We start from the raw sequence: 25,806 nt of genomic DNA, 5'->3' as shown, positions 1-25,806 counted from the left end.
CCTACCAGGTACATTTGATGGACTACTTGCAGCGCACTGACCAAGTCAGAATAGATGAGAAACCTTCTACTATGATGCCTTTGTATAAATTCCAGGGCCATCATAATAGCATATATCTCTACATCATAATTTTAAATTGTTCGGAAGGTGCACTTCAAAAACCTCATCAGATAAAACAGTCAAACAACTGAGGGCATTTCCTTGAATCTGGAAGAGGCTGTTTGGATGGCAGACTCGAGGGACACAAGATTATCAGTTGTGGAGCAACACAGGCAGAAACCACCTTACCATGGAGCTAGCAGGCCACGTGACTCCAGGATCCAACCAAACCGCCGACACACCATATGTTCTAGCAGCTTACAAAGAATGTTGGTGAAGCTGATGGGGGTATAGCTATCCACATCAAGCGGGTTTCTGCCGGGTTTGAGCACTGGTATGGTGGTGCTCTCCCACCAGTGCGATGGAAAGATGCCATCGCGCCAGATCTGGTTGAAGATCACGTGGAGATGTCGCTTGTAGTCAGATGAGAGATGTTTAATCATCTGACTGTGGATCCGATCTGGCCCAGGAGCCATGTAAGGGCAATGTGCAAGGGCACTGAGGAGCTCCCACTCTGTAAATGGGGCATTATAGGGTAACTGTGGCGTGTAGTGAATGAGAGCACTTTCCCTTCCATCCGCCATTTAGAGTGCAAATGCCTGGGGAGTAATTCTCTGATGCAGAGACATCAGCATAGTGCTCAGAAAAGTGCTCTGCAGTCGCATTTGCATCAGTAGATAACACACCATTTACATTAACACCGAGAACACCTGTTGGGAGCTGCTACACAAAAACTCATTTGATCTTTACCCCGACTTGAGAAGGTGATGTATGGCACCCAATGGTCGAGATGCAGCTCTCCCAACAGTCCTGTTTCCGTCTTTTGATAAGCTGGCAAATGCGGGCACAGAGCCATTTAAAGGCTATGAGGTGCTTCAGGGAAAGGTGCTGCTTATGCCGCTGTACAGCTCGCTGATGCTCTTTAATGGCCTCAGCAACTTCTGGTGACCATCAAGGGCCTGTCTTTTGCCAAGGGCACCCTAAAAAATGAGGGATCGCATTTTGCACCTCAGAAATGATTGTTGTAGTTATCTGCTCAATCATCAGATCGATGTTACCATTTGGGAAAGATTCAGTGGTGACAGCAGAGGTGAAAGCTTTCCAATCTGCCTTGTTTAAAGCCCATCTGGGCAAGTGTCCATGGGCCCAATGCTGGGACAGTGACTGGAAGATGGGGAAGTGGTCACTACCACTCAGATCGTCATCACGTGCTCTCCAGTGGACAGATAGGAGAAGGTCAGGACTGCAAACCAAGAGATCAATGGCCGAATATGTGTCATGTACCACACTGAAATGTGTGGGGGCACCTGTATTTAAGAGGCAGAGGTCGAGTTGTCACAGTAAATTTTCGACATCTCTGCCTCGGCCAGTAAGCACGGTGTCGTCCCACAAGGGGTTATGAGTGTTAAAATCTCCAAAAAGTAAGAAAGGTTTAGGGAGTTGACCTATCAGTGCAGCCAATGAGTTCAGGGGTACTGCACCATCTGGAGGAAGATATACGTTGCAGACCTGGAGCAGTGTCTCTGGCTAAAGTCAGAGCTGATTCTAATTCCCCTATGGAGAATGGAAGATTGTAGACCATCTCATTACATGAGAAAAAGCAGGGCCTCCTCATCTCCACAGTCTTATGGAACATGGAAATTCAGGAGTTTGTCTGCGTGACACAGTGACAGTAATAAAGTGCTCACCAGAACAGAATTTTCTTATTTTGAGAGTACTAAAGGTGAGATCTGTTTCACTTGCTAGAAACATTCAACAGTCTAGATCACATAAAATATTTCTTATTTAAGACAACTGGTCTTGACAGACTTTGCTGTCACCTTGAGGTCTTAAAAATCTTTTTGTTGTAAAATGTGTTTGAAATTCATTGAAACCTCATGCCAAGTTGTCAAGTGGATAAAAATCAACACATTATAAAATATTTGTTATACTGTGCTGATTTTTATCCACTTGACAACTTGGCATGATATTTCAACATATAACGAAACTGGAATAGCTGTGGAGCAAAGACAAAGGTCAATGGCTGAAGAAAAGTGTGTCATCTGACCAGAGTTGAAAAGACAGATACTCCCTAAATGGACGAGCTGCTCCATAATTTAACTCCTGGAGCAAATGGTAGCTGAGCCCCACAGCACATTATGTGCACTGAAGTCACCCATGAGCAGGATTAGGTTGGGGAGTGCATGGAAAAGCTATAGCAGTGCATCTGCATCCAACAGATCAAGAGGTGTAAGATATGAAGAACGCACTTTAATCAGAATGAATTTTTCACTTTGCAGCAGAGTGTGCACTGATAAGAAATTTCCTGGCATTCCTATGCTGGAACACGACAAACACAGAATCTTTGCCTTTCATGGGCAAGTGCTCTACCAACTGAGTTGCCCAAGCATTGCTTATGACCAGTCCTCATAGCTTTACTTCCGCCAGTACCTCATCTCCTACCTTCCGAAATTCACAGAAGTTCTCCTGTGAAACTTCTCCTCTCTTCCAAAAGCGCTGGTGCTGCAAATTTCACAGGAGAGGTTCTGTTAAGTTTGGAAGGTATGAGACAAGGTACTTCTTTTTTTTCCACTATGGGACTTAACTGCTGTGGTCATCAGTCCACTAGAACTTAGAACTACTTAAACCTAACTAATCTAAGGACATCACACACATCCATTCCCAAGGCAGGATTCGAACCTGCGACCGTAGCGGTCATGCGGTTCCAGACAAGACAAGGTACTGTTGGAAGAAAAGCTGTGGGACAAGTTGTAAGTCATGCCTGGGTAGCTCAGTCAGTAAAGCATGTGCTTGCAAAAGGCGAATACATCAGGTTCGAGTTCCATTCTGGGACAGAGTTTTAATCTGGTAGAAAGTTTCACACATTATGATTTTAACTGGTGTGAGGGCTTCCACTGCGACTGTTTGTAGATTTACCTCGGAGAACGTTAGATGGTGCCCAACTTCTGGTTCCTCCATGTGGATATCAGCACCCTCGACCTTCAGATACTCATTGAAAAGGGAGGGTGCTTGCTGATTCAATGGTTTTGCTGTCATTCTCTTCATTTTTGAACAACGTTTTGTGTGATCTTTTCTTTTACTCATGGGAGGAGTTTGTTGTATGGGTAGAGAGGATAGCTTAGTGGGTCCCTGATGGTGTGTTGTGGTATGTGGCCGAGGTTCCAAGTCCACTGTTGACAGCTTCTGAATGGTTTTAGGGTCAAGTGTAGCATGGTGACTGCCTTCTTAAGGGCCGATGAGAAAGAAGTAGAAAACACTGGAGGCTGCACACTTTTGAAAGCATTTTTAGCTTCACCATAGGGTATGCATCTCATAACTTACAACTCCTGAATTTTTCTTTCCTCGTTATAAAACCCACACTTCGTGCTCCACACTGTATGATCCCCACAGCAGTTTACAGATTTTGGAGGAAGTGTATAAGAGTCATTTGATTCATGAGCTGAGCCTCCACAGTTTCCACATGTAGGCCTCCCATTACAGGCCAGAGAGATATGACCAAATCTCTGACTTATGAAACATCACACTGGGTTGAGAACAAATGGTCAAACCATAAGATGGATATAGCTTGCAAGAATATGTTCAGGTAATTACGATGTGTTAAGGTAAAGAATAAATGTTGCAGTTTTTCCAGTCTGTCATTGACTGTCCTCAGACAGTTCTGCACTTTCGTTATGCCCACATTTTTTCATTCTTCTCATAACTCCACAGGATCCATCTCCATTATATTGGAGCAGGTAACCACAAAAGTTAATGGTGGTACACAACTCAGCCACAACAGGGGAACCAGTTAAGGTCCTGCTCGCCAAAAGCTTAGATACTTGGTGTGATGAGCCAGTTATAACTAAAAGTGTTCCATTATGATATCATTTAAAGCTTTGTAAGGGCCCAGCAGTATCCTCCAATGCCTTATGAATCTAGAAAGGGGATAGCTTCTCAAAGTCTCCCTCATGTTATGGTGAACTAGTGCCCTGTTACTACAATTCTGAGACTACTTCTTGGGGAGACTGACCAACTGAGCTCTCTTTGTTCCATGGGTGTGGGTGCAACCTGATGGCATATCCATTCCATCTGCATCAGATGTGAACTGAGTTTGCCCCATAGGGATCCCACAAACTGGTAGGGAAACGGATGTCAACCCAGGCAGAGCTCTGCATGCCTGAGCAAGACTTCTACAACTGCGGGTGGGGATGGGAGGTGGGGGATGAGGGATGGGCGGGGGCACGTGCCCCAGAGGTCACCCACTAGAAACTGTTTTACCTCAACAGTCATTCATCCTATGAGGACATAGTGTACCTCTAGGTTGAGGCTCTCTTTTTCTTAAAAAAAAAAAAAATAGAGGTATATACCATATTTACTCGAATCTAAGCCGCACTTGAATCTAAGCTGCACCTGAAAAATGAGACTCGAAATAAAGGAAAAAAAAAAAATTTCCCGAATCTAAGCCGCACCTGAAATTTGAGACTCGAAATTCAAGCGGAGAGAAAAGTTTTAGGCCGCACCTCCAAATCGAAATAAAGTTGATCCATTGTAATATGAGACACAATTTAGGTCGAATGAATAACGATACAGCTACAGTAGTTTGGTTCGAGCCGTAAGCTTAGCAGTTAAGCTTTCTCCGTTTGAAAATCTTTGCGGCCGCTTCTTTAGTACATCAAATTCTGCACAGAAATTAGTCATCTTAGATTTAAAAATCTAGTCAGTTGCCGTGCTTCATTTCTGACAGTATCAATATTACGCATAAGAATAATACAAATATAAACATGACACGATACGTATATTCTTCCGCGTTTGCTGTTGTCTCACTCTAGTTTCATAGTTTATTGGGCAGACAGGATTTAAATAAGATAGCAGCAAACACGAAAGAATACACGGCAAAATGTTCATATTCGTATTATTCTTATGGAGAAGAGAATACTGCATGTGATTCACATTTCATCAGGTTCCTATTAGCAACCACCTCTTCTCACAGGTAGGAAAAAATTCAGAACGTAGAGTTACCAGTCGGATTTTCGTAGTACATTGAACTTCTGCTACATTCGAAGATGAACAATACGAAATTTGTATTTACTTAGTTGGATAATGTATGAAAATGCAGTGGTCGAAACTCGGGGCAGAGAAAAAAAAGCTCGTCTCCCACCTTTTTTTTTTTAATTTATTTACTGACGCAGAGGTTTTGGCGCTAGTATTTATCTTTGAGCCTACAAAGCATGCCTGTGTAGTGCTACATATATTCGACGGCAGAAGATAGTTGTGGCGGCACCTACCAACATTTTTAAGAACTTCCACTTGCTTTGCACTCGATTGAAAACCGGAAAAAAGTGCGGCTTGGATTCGAGTAAATACGGTACCTTCCAAGGGGTCCACGCAGCAAAGCCAAGGACTCCATTCTCTGAAACACACAACATTCCACCACTGCACCTAATGATGGTCCCTGAAGTATACTCAGAGATTACGATAGAAGTCTGGAGGTGCCTACAAGTCCCTAGCTCTGGAAATTGAGGTCACCATGCCTGTATTGAACCAGTTTTGGTGGAGATCACTGGAAAAAATGCAGTACTCACTTCCCTAAGTACTCGGACACTCTTCATCTGACCCCCGCTGACGCCTATGCAATTTGGTTGACACTGCCAGTAGCTATGCTATCATCGGCATGGCTAACAGCACCATTGAGGCATGCAAACCCTCCTGCCCATGCAAGTCTTCCTGCTCAATGCTGAAGGTGCCTATGATAAGGTGGTATCCCCCAAGAGAATTTACTTATTGAGTCATACCTATGTAGCTTAGTTGGTAGGGTACTGTCCTCTGGGTTTGAGTCCCTGTCCAGCACACAGTTAATCTTCCAGGAAGCTTGAAATCATTCCTGCTTGAGAAATTTCTTCTACTCAGTTTCAAACAGATAATATCTGTTTGTAACTGGGTTACATTATTAAATTTTATTATGAACTAAGAGTAAAACCAAAATTTGTGTGTGTAAACGGTAACCATTTACCCAAATTTTCACACGGAACCTGCTAATAACTAAACTAAATTGACAGATTTTGCAGCATTGTTAACACACATTAATTTAGATGTAACTCAATTTAATGATCTCAGAAAGTCTCAATATTATCTTAGAGCACAACAAGTTCTGCAATTTCAAAATAGTTATACAGTGGGAGATCATTTATAGGAACTAGGAGCAACTGTAGGTCATAAAAGAAGCTTAACTTTATCCAGAATACTGTGGCCCATTGACTGAAACAGTGCCATCACATTAGGCAATAGAAATATCACTTTGATGCCACCTCTGAGAGTTGTTCTATGGTTGGATACGACAGAGCATTGTTCATCAACAATATGGCCTTCAGAGGCAAATGTTTCTTTATAGGTCTGTATAAAATCTTCAAAGAACTTTTTTTTAATAAGCAAACTGCTCACCAAACATTCTTTTGTGACTTATAAGAAACTGGCAAAGAGGACTGATGCACATGTTCTGAAGTATGGTGATCTTTTTTTAATTTCCTTACTAACAAACCCGGCAATGCTTCACAACAGCTAAATTTGCGCGGTAATTGCATGTAATCCTAAATTTCTTGCCCCACCCTCTCTCTGCTCATCCTCTCATTCCTCCTCCCTCTTCGTACATCTCCTCCTCCCCCCATTTCTCTGTGTATAACCTCCTCCCTCCTCTCTCTGTCCATCTCCTCCTCCCCATATCTGTGTCCATTTCCACCTGAATGTTCAGTAGAGCATCATGTAAAAATGTTAAGTAAATCCACCAAGATACTTTCGAGATTTTTTTTGGTAACAATGTTTCCCCATGATATATATAATATATAGCCTATCTCTGTCTGAACATTCATTAGAGTATCACGTAAAAACTAGAAGTTAACTGATCAACAAACTTTTCCAGATTTGTAGTAACATTGCTAACCCCCTTTAAATATTACAAAAATATACAGCCAATCTGCCTAAGTTCATCAGAATGTTTGTTAGAGTATCATCTAAAATTTTAAGTAATACAGTTGAGAACTTTTTGAGATTTGTGGTAACTATGTTTTCCCTTTAAATATTACATATATGTACATATTACATATATGTACATATTACATATATTACAGCAAAGTATTGCCTGTGTCATCCAAAAGTTCATTAGTGTTGTGTGAAAATCTGTAGTAAATTGGTCAAGAACTTTTAGAGATTTTCAGCAAAAATGTTTCCCCTTAATAAATTCCATATGAGGTCTGCTCAGAAAATTCCAGAACTTTGTCCACAAAATTTTTGTGCACTTACCTTTTACTTATTGTACATGGTCTCCTTCTAAATACTCTCCTCCACAATTGATACACTACTCCCAATGCCATTTCCACTTCTGGAAGCAGTCTTGGTATGCCTCATGCTGGATTGCATGAAGTGCTGTCTGCGAGTTTTCGTATATCTAGTCTATTGTTGTGAATCTTCATCCTTTCAATTGTATTTTCAACTTTGGGAAAAAAAAAGAATCTGCAGTGACCAGTTCTGATAAGTATGGAGGATGAAGCAGAACAGTGATTCCATTTTTTGTGCAATAGTCACCCCACCAACAGGGATTAAAGTGCGGGTGTGTTATCGTGATGCAAGAGCCATGAATTGTCTCGCCACATGTCTGTCAGGATTTCATGCCCTGATCCAACTGAAATGTTACATTCTTCTGCGATCTCTCAGACAGTTAGTATTCAATTGGCACACATAATTTTGACGATGATCCTGACATGAGCATCATCAGTAGACGTTAAAGGGCGTCCTGAACAAGGGTCATCATTATCTTTCATCTGGCCATTTTTAAACCATGTGAACCATTTGTAACACTGAGTATGACAAATACTCATCACTTGCGGCTTCTTGCATCATTTGGTGTGTCTCTGTAAATGTTTTCTTGAGTTTCACAGAATATTTAATGTAGATGTGTTGCTCCTCTAACTCTGCCATCTCAAAATTCGCAAACTGTGTGATACAATTTTCTACTCAATGCAGTACTAAACAATAACTAACAGACATAAAACAATGAAACTTCTGGCAGTTACACATTAAAAACAGGCATACGCAGGGTTGCCAACTGTATTTCACTCCAATACATCACTGGTGCAAAATTATGAATTTTCTGGAATTTTTTGAACAGTCCTCATACACTACTGGCCATTAAAATTGCTACACTATGAATATGACATGTTACACATGTGAAATTTAACTGACAGGAAGAAGATGCTGTGATATGCAAATGATTAGTTTTTCAGAGCATTCACACAAGGCTGGCGCCGGTGGCGACACCTACAACGTGCTGACATGAGGAAAGTTTGCAACTGATTTCTCATACACAAACAGCAGTTGTCTGGTGTTGCCTGGTGAAACATTGTTGTGATGCCTCGTGTAAGGAGGAGGAATGTGTACCATCACGTTTCTGACTTTGATAAAGGTCGGATTGTAGCCTATCACAATTGCGGTTTATCATATCGCGAAACTGCTGCTGACTATTAGCAGAATATGGAATCGATGGGTTCAGGAGGGTAATACGGAACGCCATGCTGGATCCCAATGGCCTCGTATCACTAGCAGTCGAGATGACAAGCATCTTATCCATATGGCTGTAACGGATCGTGCAGCCACGTCTCAACACAACAACCATCTGCACGAACAGTACGACGACGTTTGCAGCAGCATGGACTATCAGATCGGAGACCACGGCTGCGGTTACCCTTGACACTGCATCACAGACAGGAGTGCCTGCGATGGTGTACTCAACGTCGAAACTGGGTGCACAAATGGCAAAACGTCATTTTTTCGGATGAATCCTGGTTCTGTTTACTGCATCATCATGGTTGCATCCATGTTTGGCTACATCATGGTGAATGCACATTGGAAGCGTGTATTCATCATCGCCATACTGGCGTATCACCTGGCGTGATGGTACAGGGTGCCATTGGTTACACGTCTCGGTCACCTCTTGTTCGCATTGACGGTACTTTGAACAGTGGACGTTACATTTCAGATGTGTTATGACCCGTGGCTCTACTCTTCATTCAATCCTTGCGAAATCCTACATTTCAGCAGGATAATGCACAACCGCATGTTGCAGGTCCTGTACGGGCCTTTCTGGATACATAAAATGTTCTACTGCTGCCCTGGCCAGCACATTCTCCAGATATGTCACCAACTGAAAACGTCTGGTGAATGGTGGCCGAGCAACTGGCTCGTCACAATATGCCAGTCACTACTCTTGATGAACTGTGGTATCGTGTTGAAGCTGCATGGGCAGCTGTACCTGGACATGCCGTCCAAGCTCTGTTTGACTCAATGCCCAGGCGTATCAAGGCCGTTATTACGGCCAGAGGTGGTTGTTCTGGGTACCGATTTCTCAGGATCTATGCACCCAAATTGCGTGAAAATGTAATCACATGTCAGTTCTAGTATAATATATATGTCCAATGAATACCCGTTTATCATCTGCATTTCTTCTTGGTGTAGCAATTTTAATGGCCAGTAGTGTATATTACGTAGACAAATGTCAAACTAATCTTTTTCTTGTTATGAAGAAATGTGATAGCAGAAATGTCAAACTGAATATAACAATTTTTTATTTTCTTTTTCATAGCAAAATACCATTACCACTACCAGTTATGAACACAGCAAAGAAAAATTAAGCAAATCAGTTGACCCATTCTCAAGTGATGATTTTTCACAATTGAGTTTAATTTCTGACTTTTCCAATGTTTTTTTTTTTCAAAAATTTTCTATCATATACCTTTTCCTGACAATTATGAACATAACAAAGACAAAAAGCAACCAAATCTGTTGATGCATTCTTAATTGATGATTTTCCTATGTGTGGCGATTGATGCTAACTTCTGAATTTCCAAAAATTTTCTTTTACACAAATTTCATACTGACAAAAATGAACAAAAATAAAACCAAGTTGATCACGCCATTCTCAGGTGTTGATCTTTCATAAATGCAGCAACTGATTTTCATTCATACAGATTATGATTCTGTGTTTCCCAGGTGTGTTACTGCACCCACTCCACACTGTTAAAGAAGTTACAAGCACATGGAATCGGCTCCTAGATATGTGACTGGCTTGAAAACTTCTTAAGTAATAGAACCCAGTACGTTATCTTTGGTGGCAAGTGTTTATCAGAAACAAGCGTATTGTCAGGAGTGCCCCAGGGAAGTCTGACAGGACTCCTGTTACTTTCTAAAAACATAAATGATGTGGCAATCATGGTGGGCAGCAATCTACAGTTGTTTGCTGATGAAGCTGTGATGTATGGGAAGGTGTCAAAGTTGAGTGACTGTAGGAGATACAAGATGTCTTAGACAAAATTTCTAGTTGGTGTGATAAATGGCAGCTAGTGCTAAATGTAGCAAAATCCAAGTTAATTTGGATGAGTAGGAAATATAAAACTATAATGTTTGAATACAGCACAGTTGTCTGCTGCTCAACACAGTTGTGTCATTTAAATATCTGGGTATAACATTAGAAAGGATATGAAATGGAATGAGTACGTGAGAATTGTATTAGGGAAGGTGAATGGCCAACTTTAGTTTATTGGCAGAATTTTAGGAAAACGTGATTCACTGATTCATTTGCAAAGGAGATCACATATAGAATGCATATTCTTAAGTACTGCTCAAGTATTTGGGATCTGAAACAGGTCAGATTGTAGGAAGACACCAAAGCAACTCAGAAGTGGGCTGTTACATTTGCTATTGATCGGTTTGACCAACACAGAAGAATTACAGGGATGCTTTGGGAACTCAAATGGGAATCCCTGGAGGGAACTAGACATTCTTTTTGAGGAACACTACTGAGAAAATTTAGAGAACTGGCATTTGAAGCTTACTGCAGAATGACTCTACTGCCACCAGCATATATTTCATGTAAGGACCATTAAGATAAGGTATGAGAAATAAGGGCTGATATGGAGGCATCACTTGCTCTATTTGTGAATGGAACAGTAAAGAAAATGACTATTAGTGGTACGGGTTACCCTCCACCATGCACTGTATAGTGGCTTGTAGAGTATGTATGTAGATACAACTTTTTGCAGAGTCATCTGAAAGCTAATGTTGTACTGGGTAGCATACGATACACAAAGAGCAGATTCCTTGGCATTATAAACTTATCAAAGACAGGATTTTGAATTCTTTCTGAATTTCTCAGTTACAATATCCCCTTAAAAGTTTCCATCAGTCACTGGCAGTTGACATATCCTATGTAGATCTTGAGTCACACACACACACACACACACACACACACACACACACACACACACACACACACGCGTGCATCTTGCACACACGTCTGCAGTCTCAGAGAGCTGAAACTACACTGCGAGCAGCAGCACCACTGCATGATGGAAGTGTCGACTGGGTGGAGGTAAGGAGGAGGCTGGGGCAGGGAGGGGGAGATATAGTATGGTGGGAGTGGCAGACAGTGAAGTGTTGCTGTTTAGATGGAGGCCGGAGAGAAGGTGTGGTGGGGGGAGGGGGTAAGTAGTGGAAATGAGAGAAATAAAAATAAAAATAAATTAAAAGACTGGGTGTGGCGGTGAAATGATGGCTGTGTAGAGCTGGTATGGGAACAGGGAGGCGGCTGGATGGGTGAGGACAGTGACTAACGAAGGTTGAGGCCAGGAGGGTTATGGCAACGTAGGATGTATTGCAGGGAAAGTTACCACCTGCACAATTTAGAAAAGGTAGCTGGTGTTGGTGGGAAGGATCCATATGGCACAGGCTGTGAAGCAATCATTGAGATGAGGGGTATCATGTTTGACAGCGTGTTCAGCAACAGGGTTGTCCACTTGTTTTTTGGCCAGTTTGTCGGTGGCCGCTCATGCGGACAGACAGCTTGTTGGTTGTCATGCCTACATAGAATGCAGCACAGTGGTTGCAGCTTAGCTTGTAAATCACATGACTGGTTTCACAGGTAGCCCTGCCTTTGATGGGATAGGTGATGTTAGTGACCGGACTGGAGTAGGTGGTGGTAGGAGGATGTATGGGACAGGTCTTGTATCTAGGTCTATTACAGGGGTCTGAGCCATGAGGTAAGGGATTTGGAGCAGGGGTTGTGTAAGGATGGACGAGTATATTATGTAGGTTTGGTGGACGGTAGAATACCACGGTAGGAGGGGTGGGAAGGATAGTGGGTAGGACTTTTCTCATTTCAGGGCATGATGGTCACTGAACACTCTGCCAAACATGATACCCCTCATCTCAATGACTGCTTCACAGCCTGTGCCACATGGGTCCTTCCCACCAACACCAGCTTTTCTGAGTTGCCCAGGTGCGAATTTTCCCTGCAATACATCCTTCGTTCCTGTACCCCTCCTGGCCTCAACCTTTGTTAGTCACTGTCCTCACCCATCCAACCCCCTCCCTGTTCCCATTCCAGCACTACACAGCCGTCATTTCACCACCACACCCAGTCTTTTAATTTCTTTTTGTTTTTATTCCGCTACTTATCCCCTCCACCCTCCGCACCTTCTCTCCGTCTAAACTGCAACACTTCACTGTCCACCACTCCCACCATACTATTCCTCCCCCTCCCTGCCCCAGCCTCCTCCTTACCCCCACCCAGTCGCCACTCCCATCATGCACTGGTGCTGCTGCTCGCAGTATAGTTTCAGCTCTCTGAGACTGCAGACAAGTGTGTGCAAGTTGTGTTTGCGTGAGTGTGTATGTGTATGTGTGTCTACTGCTTACAAAGGCTTAATGGGTGAAAGCTATGAGTGTGTGGATCTTTTTATTGTGCCTATCATGACTCACCATCTCTGCTATATGGTGAGTAGCAACTTTACTTCTCTTGTAATGCTACATTCCATCCTGGATTCTCCATTGTTTGATCTATGTTGATCTTTATACAGTTGTAACTAACCCTGGCTGGCTGTGAAGTTAGAATCATCATTAAAAAGTTTCTTGTTTGAACTCATCACTTTTCCTGAAATATAGCGCCTGGAATGCCAACATTCTATCCTTTTTTGGTTGTCCTGTGATACTCTACATTGTTATTTGTCATCATTTTGAACTAAAAGTCTTCAATTTCTTTCTGGTTATTCTTTCAATCTGATGCCATTGATGTTCCAACACCTAATTCAGCAGTAATGTTTCTCAGTATGTATCCTTTTCCTGTCCTATGCAGTGCCTCTAACTTTTTTTTTCCATGGACAGTACAACCATCTGCTCTTTGATGTCATTCATATCACTATCATAGTCAATTTTTGTCACTACAACTTCTGGAGAATCAAATACTGCCCAGTTACTGTATTAAATAATAATAATGATAACAATAATCATTCATTGAGATGAACTGGAGATATCCATTCATGGGAGCCAGATAAACATGGTATGACTGTATTTGTCACTTGTGAATCTCAGTCTTTATGAAGCCCATAAGAATTACACAGCATGGAACTTTCTAGTTTAAAACTGTTGTGTGCTAACTGTCTTAAAAAATATTGTTGTTGTTCACTAGAGGAACCTACATGATTTTTTTTCTGCTATAAAGCACACAGTTCTTATCCTTGAAGGGAATGATTTATTATATCATCACAATGCCTATTTAACTAATTATTTCTATAAATACTTTAAGAGTAAAGGGGACCACTCACCAAAAAGCAGAAACATTGAGTTCTAACCAGGCATACACAAAGAAGATAGAAAATTATAACTACTTACTCATTGTTACTAAGTCTTGTGCCACTGCAGAATTCTTCTTTAACTTGTAAAGACAAAAATCATGAACACTGTGGAGTCTTCTCCTTTTAAGTGTTTGTGTGGACAACTGTTGCTTTTTAAGCCGCATGCATAAGCACAGAAAAATTACATTTACAGGGTTATTACAAATGACTGAAGCGATTTCACAGCTCTACAATAACTTTATTATTTGAGATATTTTCAAAATGCTTTGCACACACATACAAAAACTCAAAAAGTTTTTTTTGCATTCACAAATGCTCGATATGTGCCCCTTTAGTGATTCGGCAGACATCAAGCTGATAATCGTTCCTCCCACACTCGGGGCAGCATGTCCCCATAAATGAGTTCGAAAGCATCGTTGATGCGAGCTCGAAGTTCTGACACGTTTCTTGGTAGAGGAGGTTTAAACACTGAATCTTTCACATAACCCCACAGAAAGAAATCGCATGGGGTTAAGTCGGGAGAGCGTGGAGGCCATAACATGAATTGCTGATCATGATCTCCACCACGACTGATCCATCGGTTTTCCAATCTCCTGTTTAAGAAATGCCGAAAATCATGATGGAATTGTGGTGGAGCACCATCCTGTTAAAAGATGAAGTCGGCGCTGTCGGTCTGCAGTTGTGGCATGAGCCAATTTTCCGCGGGCTACACGTGAAACTTGCCCGCACGCGTTCAACCGTTTCTTCGCTCACTGCAAGCCGACCCGTTGATTTCCCCTTACAGAGGCATCCAGAAGCTTTAAACTGCGCATACCATCGCCAAATGGAGTTAGCAGTTGGTGGATCTTTGTTGAACTTCGTCCTGAAGTGTCGTTGCACTGTTATGACTGACTGATGTGAGTGCATTTCAAGCACGACATATGCTTTCTCGGCTCCTGTCGCTATTTTGTCTCACTGCGCTCTCGAGTGCTCTGACGGCAGAAACCTGAAGTGCGGCTTCAGCTGAACAAAACTTTATGAGTTTTTCTATGTATCTGTAGTGTGTCGTGACCATATGTCAATGAATGGAGCTACAGTGAATTTATGAAATCGCTTCAGTCATTTGTAATAGCCCTGTAATATGTCCCAGTTTGTGGTGTGTTGCTTATGAAAATGTACCAGGCTCATGTTCATATTTGATTCTTTATTTTTTCCATAACAAAAAGCTTTACTGTCCTGCCTTGCTCAAATGGCTCTTTTTCCTTCCATGTGCACATTCTGCACATGTTAAACATGGTATCAAAAACCAGAATAAAATTATAACTAAACAATGGATAGGATATTGAAATCATCCTTTGTGATGGAAGGTGGGAACACAATCATGTGACAAATTGAAACTAAACATAAACTGGCCCCTGGTCACATGCAGCCATGTTTAAGTATGTCTCTAAAATATGTTCCACTTCATTCAAGTTTTTAGATATATGTTGTTTGAGACAAGACGTTAGCCAGTCAACTGTATGAAGCAATTCAACAAACCAGCATTATTAAAGTCACCTATGATAGTTTCAGGTTTATCTTCTTAGTCTCTCTCTGAAAAGTAATTACCTTGCAGACTGTATACGTAGAATGGCTGCTAGATTGTTTCTGTTTACCATTACACTCAGCGCAGAATGTGGTCTAGGTTTCTCCTTTTCAGTTGAGAGTCGAATGCCATATGGTGATACACTGCTGTTATCTGATGGGGGTGAATGTAGTTTTGACTGAAATGCAAGAATATTTCACCATAAGTGAACAAAACATTTAATTATTTATGTACAAATAATTACATTCATGGTGAACATTAAATTTCACAATTAAACTTTGCCCTTAAGAAAGAGATGAGAGCATTTCATCCTGCATTCCTGACATAATTAGACACTTTACCCGCTTCCCTTGGATGTTTGCAGTCTGCAGACGAAATTCATGAGGGCTTGTGGTAATATTCTCATCAAATCTGTGTTCTAATTCTCTCCTCATTTTATCATGCAGTTTTTTGTAATTTGGAATCTTTTGTTTATTTTTTATTCTTCTGTCAATATCCAAACTGTCTGAATAATCTTCCCTCTGAGCTCTAATATGCTTCAACTCTTTTTCTAACTGTTCTCTAGCAGCCATGGACGGAGGTAATGACGCAGACTGTAAGAGTTCCTCTGCTCGTATTTTTCTCTTCAGTGATCTGAAATAAAAATTATCATATCACATGAAGACATCCTCTGGAGATCATTCATAAAAAAAGTATCACCAAAATAATTTTATTAAATAAACATAGATTCGGTGACAATAACTGCAATTCAGCCAAGTCATAAAACAAACATGTTTTACTACATAAATGGCACCCTGAGAGGCATGATTAAAAATGTTTGACAATCATTATCTTGTTATCTCCTGAGATAAATTAGTAGCTCAGTGTTGCAGCCTCACTCCATAATGCCATACTTTTTAGGAATAACTGGGTTACATACTGTTCATTCAGTCTGATGTTAGTGCCGTAACACTGGAAAGTTGACAGTCTGTGTAAAGAGTAAGTAAGGTGTGTAATAGTGTCAACCTTGTTGAGCAGATTTAGTTGCTATATGAAAGTATACAGAATAGATGGTTACATATGGAAATAATTTTTGCCATTATCAACTCCATCATCACGTAGAATATGTACATTTGTAGGGAACATATCAAGATATTAACAGAACTTCCACAGATACTTAGCGAGTATCTGTATATCCAAAGGAGATACTCAACATGCTAAGTGCCAGAAGTGCAACGTAGAATTATATGCACTTCATGGTTACTAATGTTTTAATGTCTTTAAACATGCGATGGGAGATGTTAAGGTATTAAAATAATGGTCTAGAACTAATGCATTACTGATTTCCTTGATGTAATACACTGTACTGTGATATATTTTCTATTTATTATTCTGTACTCTGTTCTATATACACTAAACTGTAGAATATGCTATGTAAATATGTTATCAGAGTATCGAGGCCCATATGTATTAACTGAAGCACATCAAATGGATGAATAAATAAATAAAAAATAAACAAATAAATCATTCTAGAAGTGTCATCAGTTCCAAGGCGCATTAATTTTCTTAACTGTCAACTTGCCTCATAATGAGGAGAGTTGTAGGAACTTCATTACACGATAAATGTATGTTATATAGAAGCACTATAAGCCATCATCTGTTGATATATATATTGTATACTTCTTTAAAAGCTGATCCTCATCATGAAAATAAAGACCACTACCATGAACGGTAAAGCAGTGATTTGGCTTGAGCCATACCTATATGAGAGAAAGCAAAATGTAGTATTGAATAATTCTGCAATGGCACCTTCCTACTCTGACTGGGCCATGAAGGAATGTCGAGTACCACAGTGCTTGGTCCCTTACCATACTTAATCTTTATCAATGACCTCCTAAGGTTTATGAGCCGAAAGCACAGTTCAAGCATTTGCAGACAATATAATCATTATGATTGACAGAGTATTCAACTGCAGACTAGAAAACACTACTACCACTGTATTTCAAGGAAGTTCCAGATTATTTCACCTCAAATGTTAACAAGATTAATTCATTGTTTCACATATGACACAAAAAAGAAAGAAAAGCAGAAAAGGAAGATGCTGAAATAAAAAGTGGTGGGAAAGAAATATAAAGGGTTGAGTCTTCCAAATACCTGGGATTGCATATTACTACCAACTTAAACTGGCCAGTTCACATCCTCAACCTATGTAAAAGACTGAATTTGCCAGCATTTGTCATACATTCTGCTGCATCTGTTTGGGATTTGGAAACAATCAAAGCTGCTTACTTTGGATATTTACAGTCAGTTATGACATATGGAATTGTATTCTGAGAAAATCAGTCACATGCAAATAAATTCTTTATGACAGAGAAGAGGTCATCAGAATTATGAGTAGAGTCTAACCCTAGATGCTCTTACAGAAATTTATCCTCATCACATCATGCCAGCATATTTTTTCAATTATATACTATGTCAACAAGTCATGCACTTTTCATAATAAACAGTACATATCATTATCACGACATAAGAAATAAATGTGATCTTCATTACAATATAAAAAAATCTCACATGGTAGAAGAAGGACATTATTCAAACATAAAAGCTTATAATGAACTTCCAGTGACATGTAGGTAGTTCAGACATCAATATCTCCCAAAAGACAAAACATCAATAAGTTTATTTACAACATGTACACATGATAATCAAGATATACACTGCTTAGCCAGAACAGTATGATCACTGACCTACTGTCAATATAAACTGTCCAGGCAATAGCAGTGTACCTGGCGAGGAATGACTGCTAGTCAAGACATACGCATGGTGTATGTAGTATCAGTAAGCATGCTGTCCATAAGTGGAATGAGGAAGGCTTGTGATCTATCTGAGTTTGACTGAGGGCAGAGAGTGTTGGCTCAGGGGCTTGGCACAGTGTTTTGGAAACAGCTTGATTTATCTGATTTTTCTAGGAGTGCTGTGGTGAGTGTCTTCAACGCACAGCAAAATCAAGCTGAAACCACATCCAGACATTGTGGAATTGGGCAGCCACCCCCATTACAGATGTCGGACATCAGAGGCTGGGCAGACTTGTAAAACAGGAAAGGCAGTGAACTGTAGTGGAACTAATATCACACTTTAATGCCTGGCAGAGTAAAAGTGGGACTGAATGCACAGTGCACCATACACTGCTAATGATGGGTCCCCACAGCCAGTGACCCATACATGTGCCAATGTTAGTATCATGACATCTGCAATTACAAGTGGAACGGGCACATGGCCATTGGCACTGGACGTTGCCACACTGTCAGAGTACTGCATGGTCTTATAATCCTGATAACCTTCTTCATCATGCTGATGGGAGAGTGGGAATATGTCATCTTCTAGAAGGACAGCTCCTTGACACCTGTACTGAGGGAGAGAGACAAGCTGGCGGCAGCTCCATTATGCTCTGGGGGCATTCATGGACCCAGTGGAGCTTGTGCAAGGCACTATGAAGGCCTAGGAGTACCGTACATTGGTTGAAGACCACATACACCCCTTCATGACCATCATGTTTCCTGATGGCAGTGGTATTTTTCAGCACTATAACACACCATCCCACAAGGCCAGGAGTGTGATGAAGTGGTTGAAGGAACATAGTGGTAAGTTCCAATTGATGTGTTGGCCCACAACTCACCAGATCTGAAGCCAATCAACACATCTGGGATGTGACTGAAGGCGGCGTCAGAGCTTATTGTCCCTCTCCCCACAATTTACAGGTATTAGGTGACTTGTATGTGCAGATGTGATTCCAGCTCCCTCCAGTGACCTACCAAGGCCTTATTGTTTCCATGCCATGGCACGTCACTACTGTTATCCATGCCACAGATGGACTTACCAGCGCATGTGGTCATAATGTTCTGGCTGATCAGTGTACGTAACTGTGAAATGCTGAAGGTCCTTCTGAGATGCTTTATACAATAAAAGTGGTGTTCTTGATAGAAACAATTAGTCTTGAATGCTGATACAATCTAATAAGACAGTGACACACAGTAATATTTAGTAGCATTCTGCTGCGTCAATATATTTTCTCATTAGCGTCTTCCATACTAAGATTGATAAGTTTGTAGATTCATTCAGGCTGGCAATAGAGCTCTAAGTTAGAAACATATGTCAGTCAATCAGAGTCACAGGTAGTGAGACCATGTGAACTTAGCATCCTCTGGTGGAATGTATGCATGGCGTCCCCCATCGAAGGCAGCGAGAGATGGAAGAGCAAGCTCCCATGGTGGTGCACGGGCCGGGGATTTAAATATGTCATATCCTGTGTAGCTGTGAGCAGCATGTATGGTGTGGTCGAAGAAGATTCCTTCAATACCATATTCCTCCTCCCACATAATAGTGCACCGTCATCATATGGCGTGGGTGCAAGCGATGAGAAGGTGGGAGGTTTGTCCCATTGTGCTCCTGGTGAGGTTGGCTGTGGTGCAATGGCAGATGGTGCCAACCAATCCACTTCCTGACATTCATCTTGCAGAACACCAGGAACATCTATCTAGAAACTGGAAGTAGGATGTCCACCCAAAAGTACAGATGCGTATAGATTTGGCACTGCTGAGGACGCAGATGGCTCTATGGGTGATGCACAATTGCTATCATAGTGACCGACAGGTCCAGTGGCTGTGGCAGCAGATGCACAGGTCGGACAGCAGCATAGATAGGCAGGTGTCTATCTCCATAGCAGAGTCGTCGGAGGATCATCAGGGACAGCAGACTAGTTTGTAGGAAGAATGTCTGGAAAAAAAATCTAAGGCAGGATCACTATTATCACAGAAACAAAATTGGTTGTGGTGCCATTGATGGGTGCCCAGTGCACCCCAAGTGATATAATGAGCACAGCTAGACATCTGAGTGAAGCTGCCAGAACACAGTTGTGAGGTTTGTGCTATACACAGTATAAAACTGTGTCCTTCACGCAGAACTTTGTTGTGAAGCTAGCATTGGAAACAGAGTAGTGAGGGTGAAATAATGCAGCAGATTGTGGTGACAATGACTGTTAAGAGTCCTGTTGATGAAGCATCATGACAAGCATAGCTCAACTGGTGCTCAGAAACAACAAGGCTTTTTCTTTTGAGTGCAAAGAATTGCATTTGGACATCTGAGCCATGAAAATACAAATGAAATATTTGGCTTCATTGTTCGACTGGGGAGAGAATGGTGCCATTTCTATATGCTGAATTCTATTTTGTTGGCCAAATTGTTGAAATTCCAACAAAGAAAATTGTGGACCATTGTCTGAAACAATTGTTTGTCATAAACCTTCTAAGCAAAAGACAGAAATGAGTGCTTTGATAGCGCTAGCACTAGTAGTCAAATGCACTGGAATGACAAAAGGATATTTGCCGTATGCATCAACAACAACAAGCCATCTTGTGTTTCAGAAAGGACCAGCGAAATCAATATGAATAAGTTTCCAAGGACTGTCAGGTCACGGGAAATTGAAAATTACTTGGTGCAGCACTTCCTAGTTATTTGCACACGCGTGGCAGCAGGTGGTAATATCTTCTATCCATTTATCAAGTAAGCCACAAACAATACCGGTGCATTAGTTGCTAGTTCTAATGATTTCCCAATATCCTCCACATAATAGTTTCAACACGTGTTGTTGCAAAGATGCGAGAATCAGTAGTCACGTTTGTTCATTAGGAGAATGCAATAATGTTATACAATTCTGAAGAGAAATGTTGTAATGTTGTGCATGGTATTTGCAAAACTGATTTTGGATTATGAGGTCAACCCATCTGATTGCAGCACCTGAACAAACGCATTAGTAACTGATCATTTTCAGTTGACTGTGCAATGGGAATCACTGGGAAAAGCTTGCAATGCTTGTGAATCAGAATGATCAATTTGATAAAAAGAAACTTCTGATGTACCAAAATACAGATTTTTTCCCATATATAAGTGAGACAGATCGTCTGCATTTGCATGCTAAGCCACAGGGTGATAAATAATTTCATATTGATGATTGAAAAGAAATAATGATCAATATTGCAGCTTCTGCGCTGTACAATCAGGTACCTTTTTATATCAGATGAAAAAGACCAGTCACTGGCTTATGATCAGTCTGAAGAAAAAAAATTGCTACTTTGCAGATATTGATGAAATTTTGTGACTCCATAAAATATGGCTACAGCTTCATTTTCCAGCTGACTTGGAATTTCTTCAATGTCTTAGACATTAATTATACATGGTGATTTGTGTTGGCAACCTTTGAGATAAAACTGCCCCTATTCCCCATGATGATGCATCAACTGCAAGCATTACTGGATTTTGTGGATTGAAAAGCATAAGCAATTTCTGAAAAGACTGTTTGCATTCTCCAGTCCATTTAAAAGCGACATTATAATGCTGGTTATGTGATGCACAGGAGTCATTTTTTGCACAGCATTTGGAATGAATTTGATGCAGTGTGTCAGTTTCCTAAGACCAGCTTGTAGTTCTTGTACATTTGTAGGAGAAGGTAATCTCTGTATGGCCTCTAAATGCTTAGTCAAGGCACGAGTGTCGTGGGCATGAATGAAATGTCCCATATATTCTATTTCAACATTGAAAAATGAACATTTCTGTAAATTATGCTTGAATCCTGCATCAGTCAAAACTTGAAAAAGACTCCAAATTTTTGAAATGCTGTTATGGTCTGGATGCAATAACATCATCTACATAATTTGAGCAGGACGGATCTTTCAGAATTGTTTGTTACAGAAATCATTGAAATAACGCAGAATCAGAATGGCTTCCAAGTGGAAGCTACTCGTATTGATACAAGCCAATGTGTCTGTTAACCAACATAATTCTGCTGAAGATATGCATCAGCTAAATAAATTTTTTAAAACAATCGCACATCCAATAAATGATCCACAAGCCCATCAATACATAGAAGTAGGAAGGAATCAGTCACTTTCTAGGTATTAACTGTAGTTTTAAAGTCGGTACAAAGTCTGATATTTGCATTCATTTTTCTCATGATCACAAGGGGAGGTGCCCTTTGACTCACAGAAATGGCTTACAAAACCCCAATTTCTTCTAAACTTTTGAGATCATAAGCAACTTGATCATGAATGGCATGGGGTACTGGATGAACATGGTAAAACTTAGGTTTTGCATTCTCTGTGAGTGTAATGTGCACATGAAAATTCTTCACATGTCCCAGTGTGCATCGACAAATGTCCATATTTTTCACACAAACTCATGAATACTGACATGGGAACATTGTGTATGAATAGCAGTCACATTCTCCTGAATATCTAAACCAAATAAATCGAAAGCATCCATAAAAAAAAAAAAAATAAAATAAAAAAATAAAAAAAAAAAAAAAAAAAGCTGAAAGACACTGATGTAGCCATGTCTCTATATTTTGCTTGTAAAATGCATGTTCCAAGAACAGAGTTACTTTTGCCATTGTAAGCCATGAGATGCAGGTGTCATTTCTGTAGTTAAGGGTGTTCCAGTTGTCGATACGTATTTTGATTAATCAGTGTGACTGAAGCACCAGCATGTAATTGAAATGGTATGGATCGATTGCAAATTTTCAGAGATGAACAGTTTGCAGTTTGTCCTCTGAAAGTAACTATCTGTTTCCTCTGAAAGTGACTATCTGTTCTGATTTGTATAAGCTTTCTTTGTTGGATTAGTGATTGACAAGGCATTTAGCTTTACATCTACTTCAGGAGAGCTGACTAAATGTGGCAAGTTTTGCATTCTGCATTTTGCAATGTGATTTCTACCCTTTTTGTCCATGGTTCCTGTGTTGCTTGCCAGGAGTAATGGGTGCAGCCTCAGAATGAGAGATGATATTTATTTCCATTTTCTCGGGTCACGATTTGGGTGGAACCGAATTTACTCTGCATTTATTTTGCATCCACTCTTGCTGTGTGTCTCCTGATTTATGACAGTGTTGCCATTCTGCATGGTGGAAAAGGCAGTTTTTGTAGTAATGTGTTACATGATATTTCACACAAGATTTCAGAAGGAACGAACCAGCAGACGAAGTAGCTCGGTGCCTCAAGCCATGTTTATGGTGTTGCCTGTAGCAGTTGTTGTCATGTGCTATGAGAAATGGGCTACTGTGACCTATCTGTGGTCAGCATTGAAACAACAGGCACATAAAAGCTAAGTTCCATGAAAGCTTACACTTCCTGGACTTCAGTTACTTCAAGAACATCATTGAGACTAGGGGCAATGCTTTAGAATCTCAGTCCATATCATGTTATCACCAAGGTTTTTAATACTGCCATCACAAAGCGTTTCATCTTGAAATGATGCTCCACAAGAGCAGTTAAATTTCCATTTCCTATTACTACACAGCCTAAATATATACACTCCTACCCATGAAAAAAAAAAGAGTGCCATGATTCATTTGATAGTTTGTATACTGTGAAATTCCACTCTGGCTGCAGGTAATACCCTGTCCACTACTCTCATTTTTCATTAAAATAGCAGAAGGGAGGAGGCAGCACCTGACCCCTAGCATTCTGTGCTTCTGTCATTGATGTTTGCTGGCTCTGAAACTGAATAAGTGCAATGAGTGATCGCTCAGCACGAGTTGCCATTTCCTACACAAATTAAAGACACTGTAAAATATATTCTACACAAAAATGACCAAAAGTTTTATGAATTTCTGATAACTGCCACACTTAAGCACCAGACTCATCACCAGTGAATGTCTGATGTGTCAGTAGTTGAGATGGCCAATAAAGTCTATCAGACATCTACAAAAAGATAATACATTAGTAAGTTTATTTACAACATGTACACTTAATAACTGAGATATACATAACACTGAAATGCTATATGGTCCTTCTATGGTGTTGAGTTATATACAGGGTGAACATTAATAAAACTGACAAACTGCAGGGATGGATTCCAGACTGTAAATTGAGGAAGAAAGGTCCTATGAACATGTGTCCAGAATGTGTCATTGCCACGGTAGACAGTGCTGATGAATTATACTTCCTCTGACCATGTGCCTATGTTCCTTGTGTGTTGCAGGCTGTGTCATTGATGGAGCATACTGTAAGCAGCAGAATGATCCAGTATTCCAGTCAGGAACAAACCAAGATGGTGTTTGTGCATGGCCAAGCAGTTGGAAATGGTCAAGAGGCAGCATGTCTATACTGAAACAAGTACCCTCACAGACACTGACCATATCGCATTTAAAGCCCTTTTCGGGCATTTGTGTGATCATGGGTACTTTTAGACAGACAAACATGCAGGGAGGTGGCAAAATGTGTGTAAAACAGATTTGGAGGACTGGGTTCTACAGGATAATGAGGCAAATCCTAGTACAAGTTCTAGGAAAGTGGCCTACCAACCTGATGTAATCCAAAGTATAATTATATGTATTTTGCATGACAACTGCTACTATTCCTGTCACTTGCAATTCCATGCTGGCCACTTTGAACATCTGTTGCAACATAGATGCAGTGCAGGTCTGTACGATATTCTGCAAAAATTTGTTGTCATTGCACACATACCACCCATTTCCATACACAAGTTTATAAGACCTTTCTTCCTTGATTTTCAGTCAGGGATCCATACCTGCAGTTTGTCAGTTTTATTAATGTTCACCCTGTATAAAGAAAGTAATGTTCCTGATAGAAACAATCAATGGCAGGCAATGGAAACCTCGTATCTCCATCTGTCTGTGAAAACCTTATACTTCCAACAACCAGTAACTCCATTATCAAAGAGAAATTTCTCTGATCTGTCAATAACTATGATTCTACTATACAGTTACACATGTAGCAACTTCATCTGTATTTCTTATATTATTTTTAAGAAACTGTTTTAAAATTTAACAAAATGGAGTTACGAGGTTTTCATTATTTATGATCGCAACTAGTGTTGCATGCTGATACACACTAATAAGTCAGTGACACACAGTACTGTTTAGTAGCTTTGTGCTATGTTGATATATTTCCTCACTGCAGTCTTCTGTATTAAGGTTGATAAGTCTGTAAATTCATAGAGTCTGGTGACAAAACTCTGAGTGCAGCTACTTAAAAAGACATGGCAGCTTCCCAATTGAAGACAGCACTGAAAGAAAGTGAGCCCACACAGTGCAGCGCTGGCAGGAGTTTTAAATACCTGCCACTCCCACATAGCTACAAATGGTGCACACTATGTCAGGTGTGGTCGACGTAGATACTGTCAATATTGCACCTAGTTCATGTCAAATTAGTCACTGGGGATCAGTCTTTAAAATAAAACAAAAAAGAAGAGCTAAAACATTATCTTTTGGATAGCTCTTTCCATTATTTACCAGATTTTTTTTTTACTCTGTAATACTTTGTGAACTCCATTTAATTTTAAGAGTTATGATACGAACTTACTATGCAGCACTGGTGTCTCACTTTTTAACAGAATGCTTTATATTATTCAATTAAAGTGTTGCATATGAAGTGTTATTACTACAGTTATCTGAGTTATTATCTCAGAATTAGGACCTCACTTTTCATGAATCTGTTTACA

General features: G+C 40.5%; 1 protein-coding gene across 1 annotated transcript in view; it reads right to left on the bottom strand.

Moving 5' to 3' along the window:
• Positions 1 to 25,806, bottom strand: part of LOC126177368 (protein FAM161B-like) — a 214,478-nt gene that overhangs the window by 61,596 nt on the left and 127,076 nt on the right. The window contains exons 4-5 of the mRNA XM_049924451.1: positions 15,657 to 15,948; positions 15,339 to 15,493 (exon numbers count right to left, since the gene is read on the bottom strand). Of these exons, the coding sequence (XP_049780408.1) occupies positions 15,339 to 15,493; positions 15,657 to 15,948 (447 nt within the window). The remainder of the gene's footprint in view (positions 1 to 15,338; positions 15,494 to 15,656; positions 15,949 to 25,806) is intronic.

Source organism: Schistocerca cancellata, chromosome 1 (genome assembly GCF_023864275.1).
Source record: "Schistocerca cancellata isolate TAMUIC-IGC-003103 chromosome 1, iqSchCanc2.1, whole genome shotgun sequence".
Lineage (NCBI taxonomy): Eukaryota > Metazoa > Arthropoda > Insecta > Orthoptera > Acrididae > Schistocerca > Schistocerca cancellata.
This window is presented reverse-complemented; position numbering and strand designations above follow the sequence as displayed.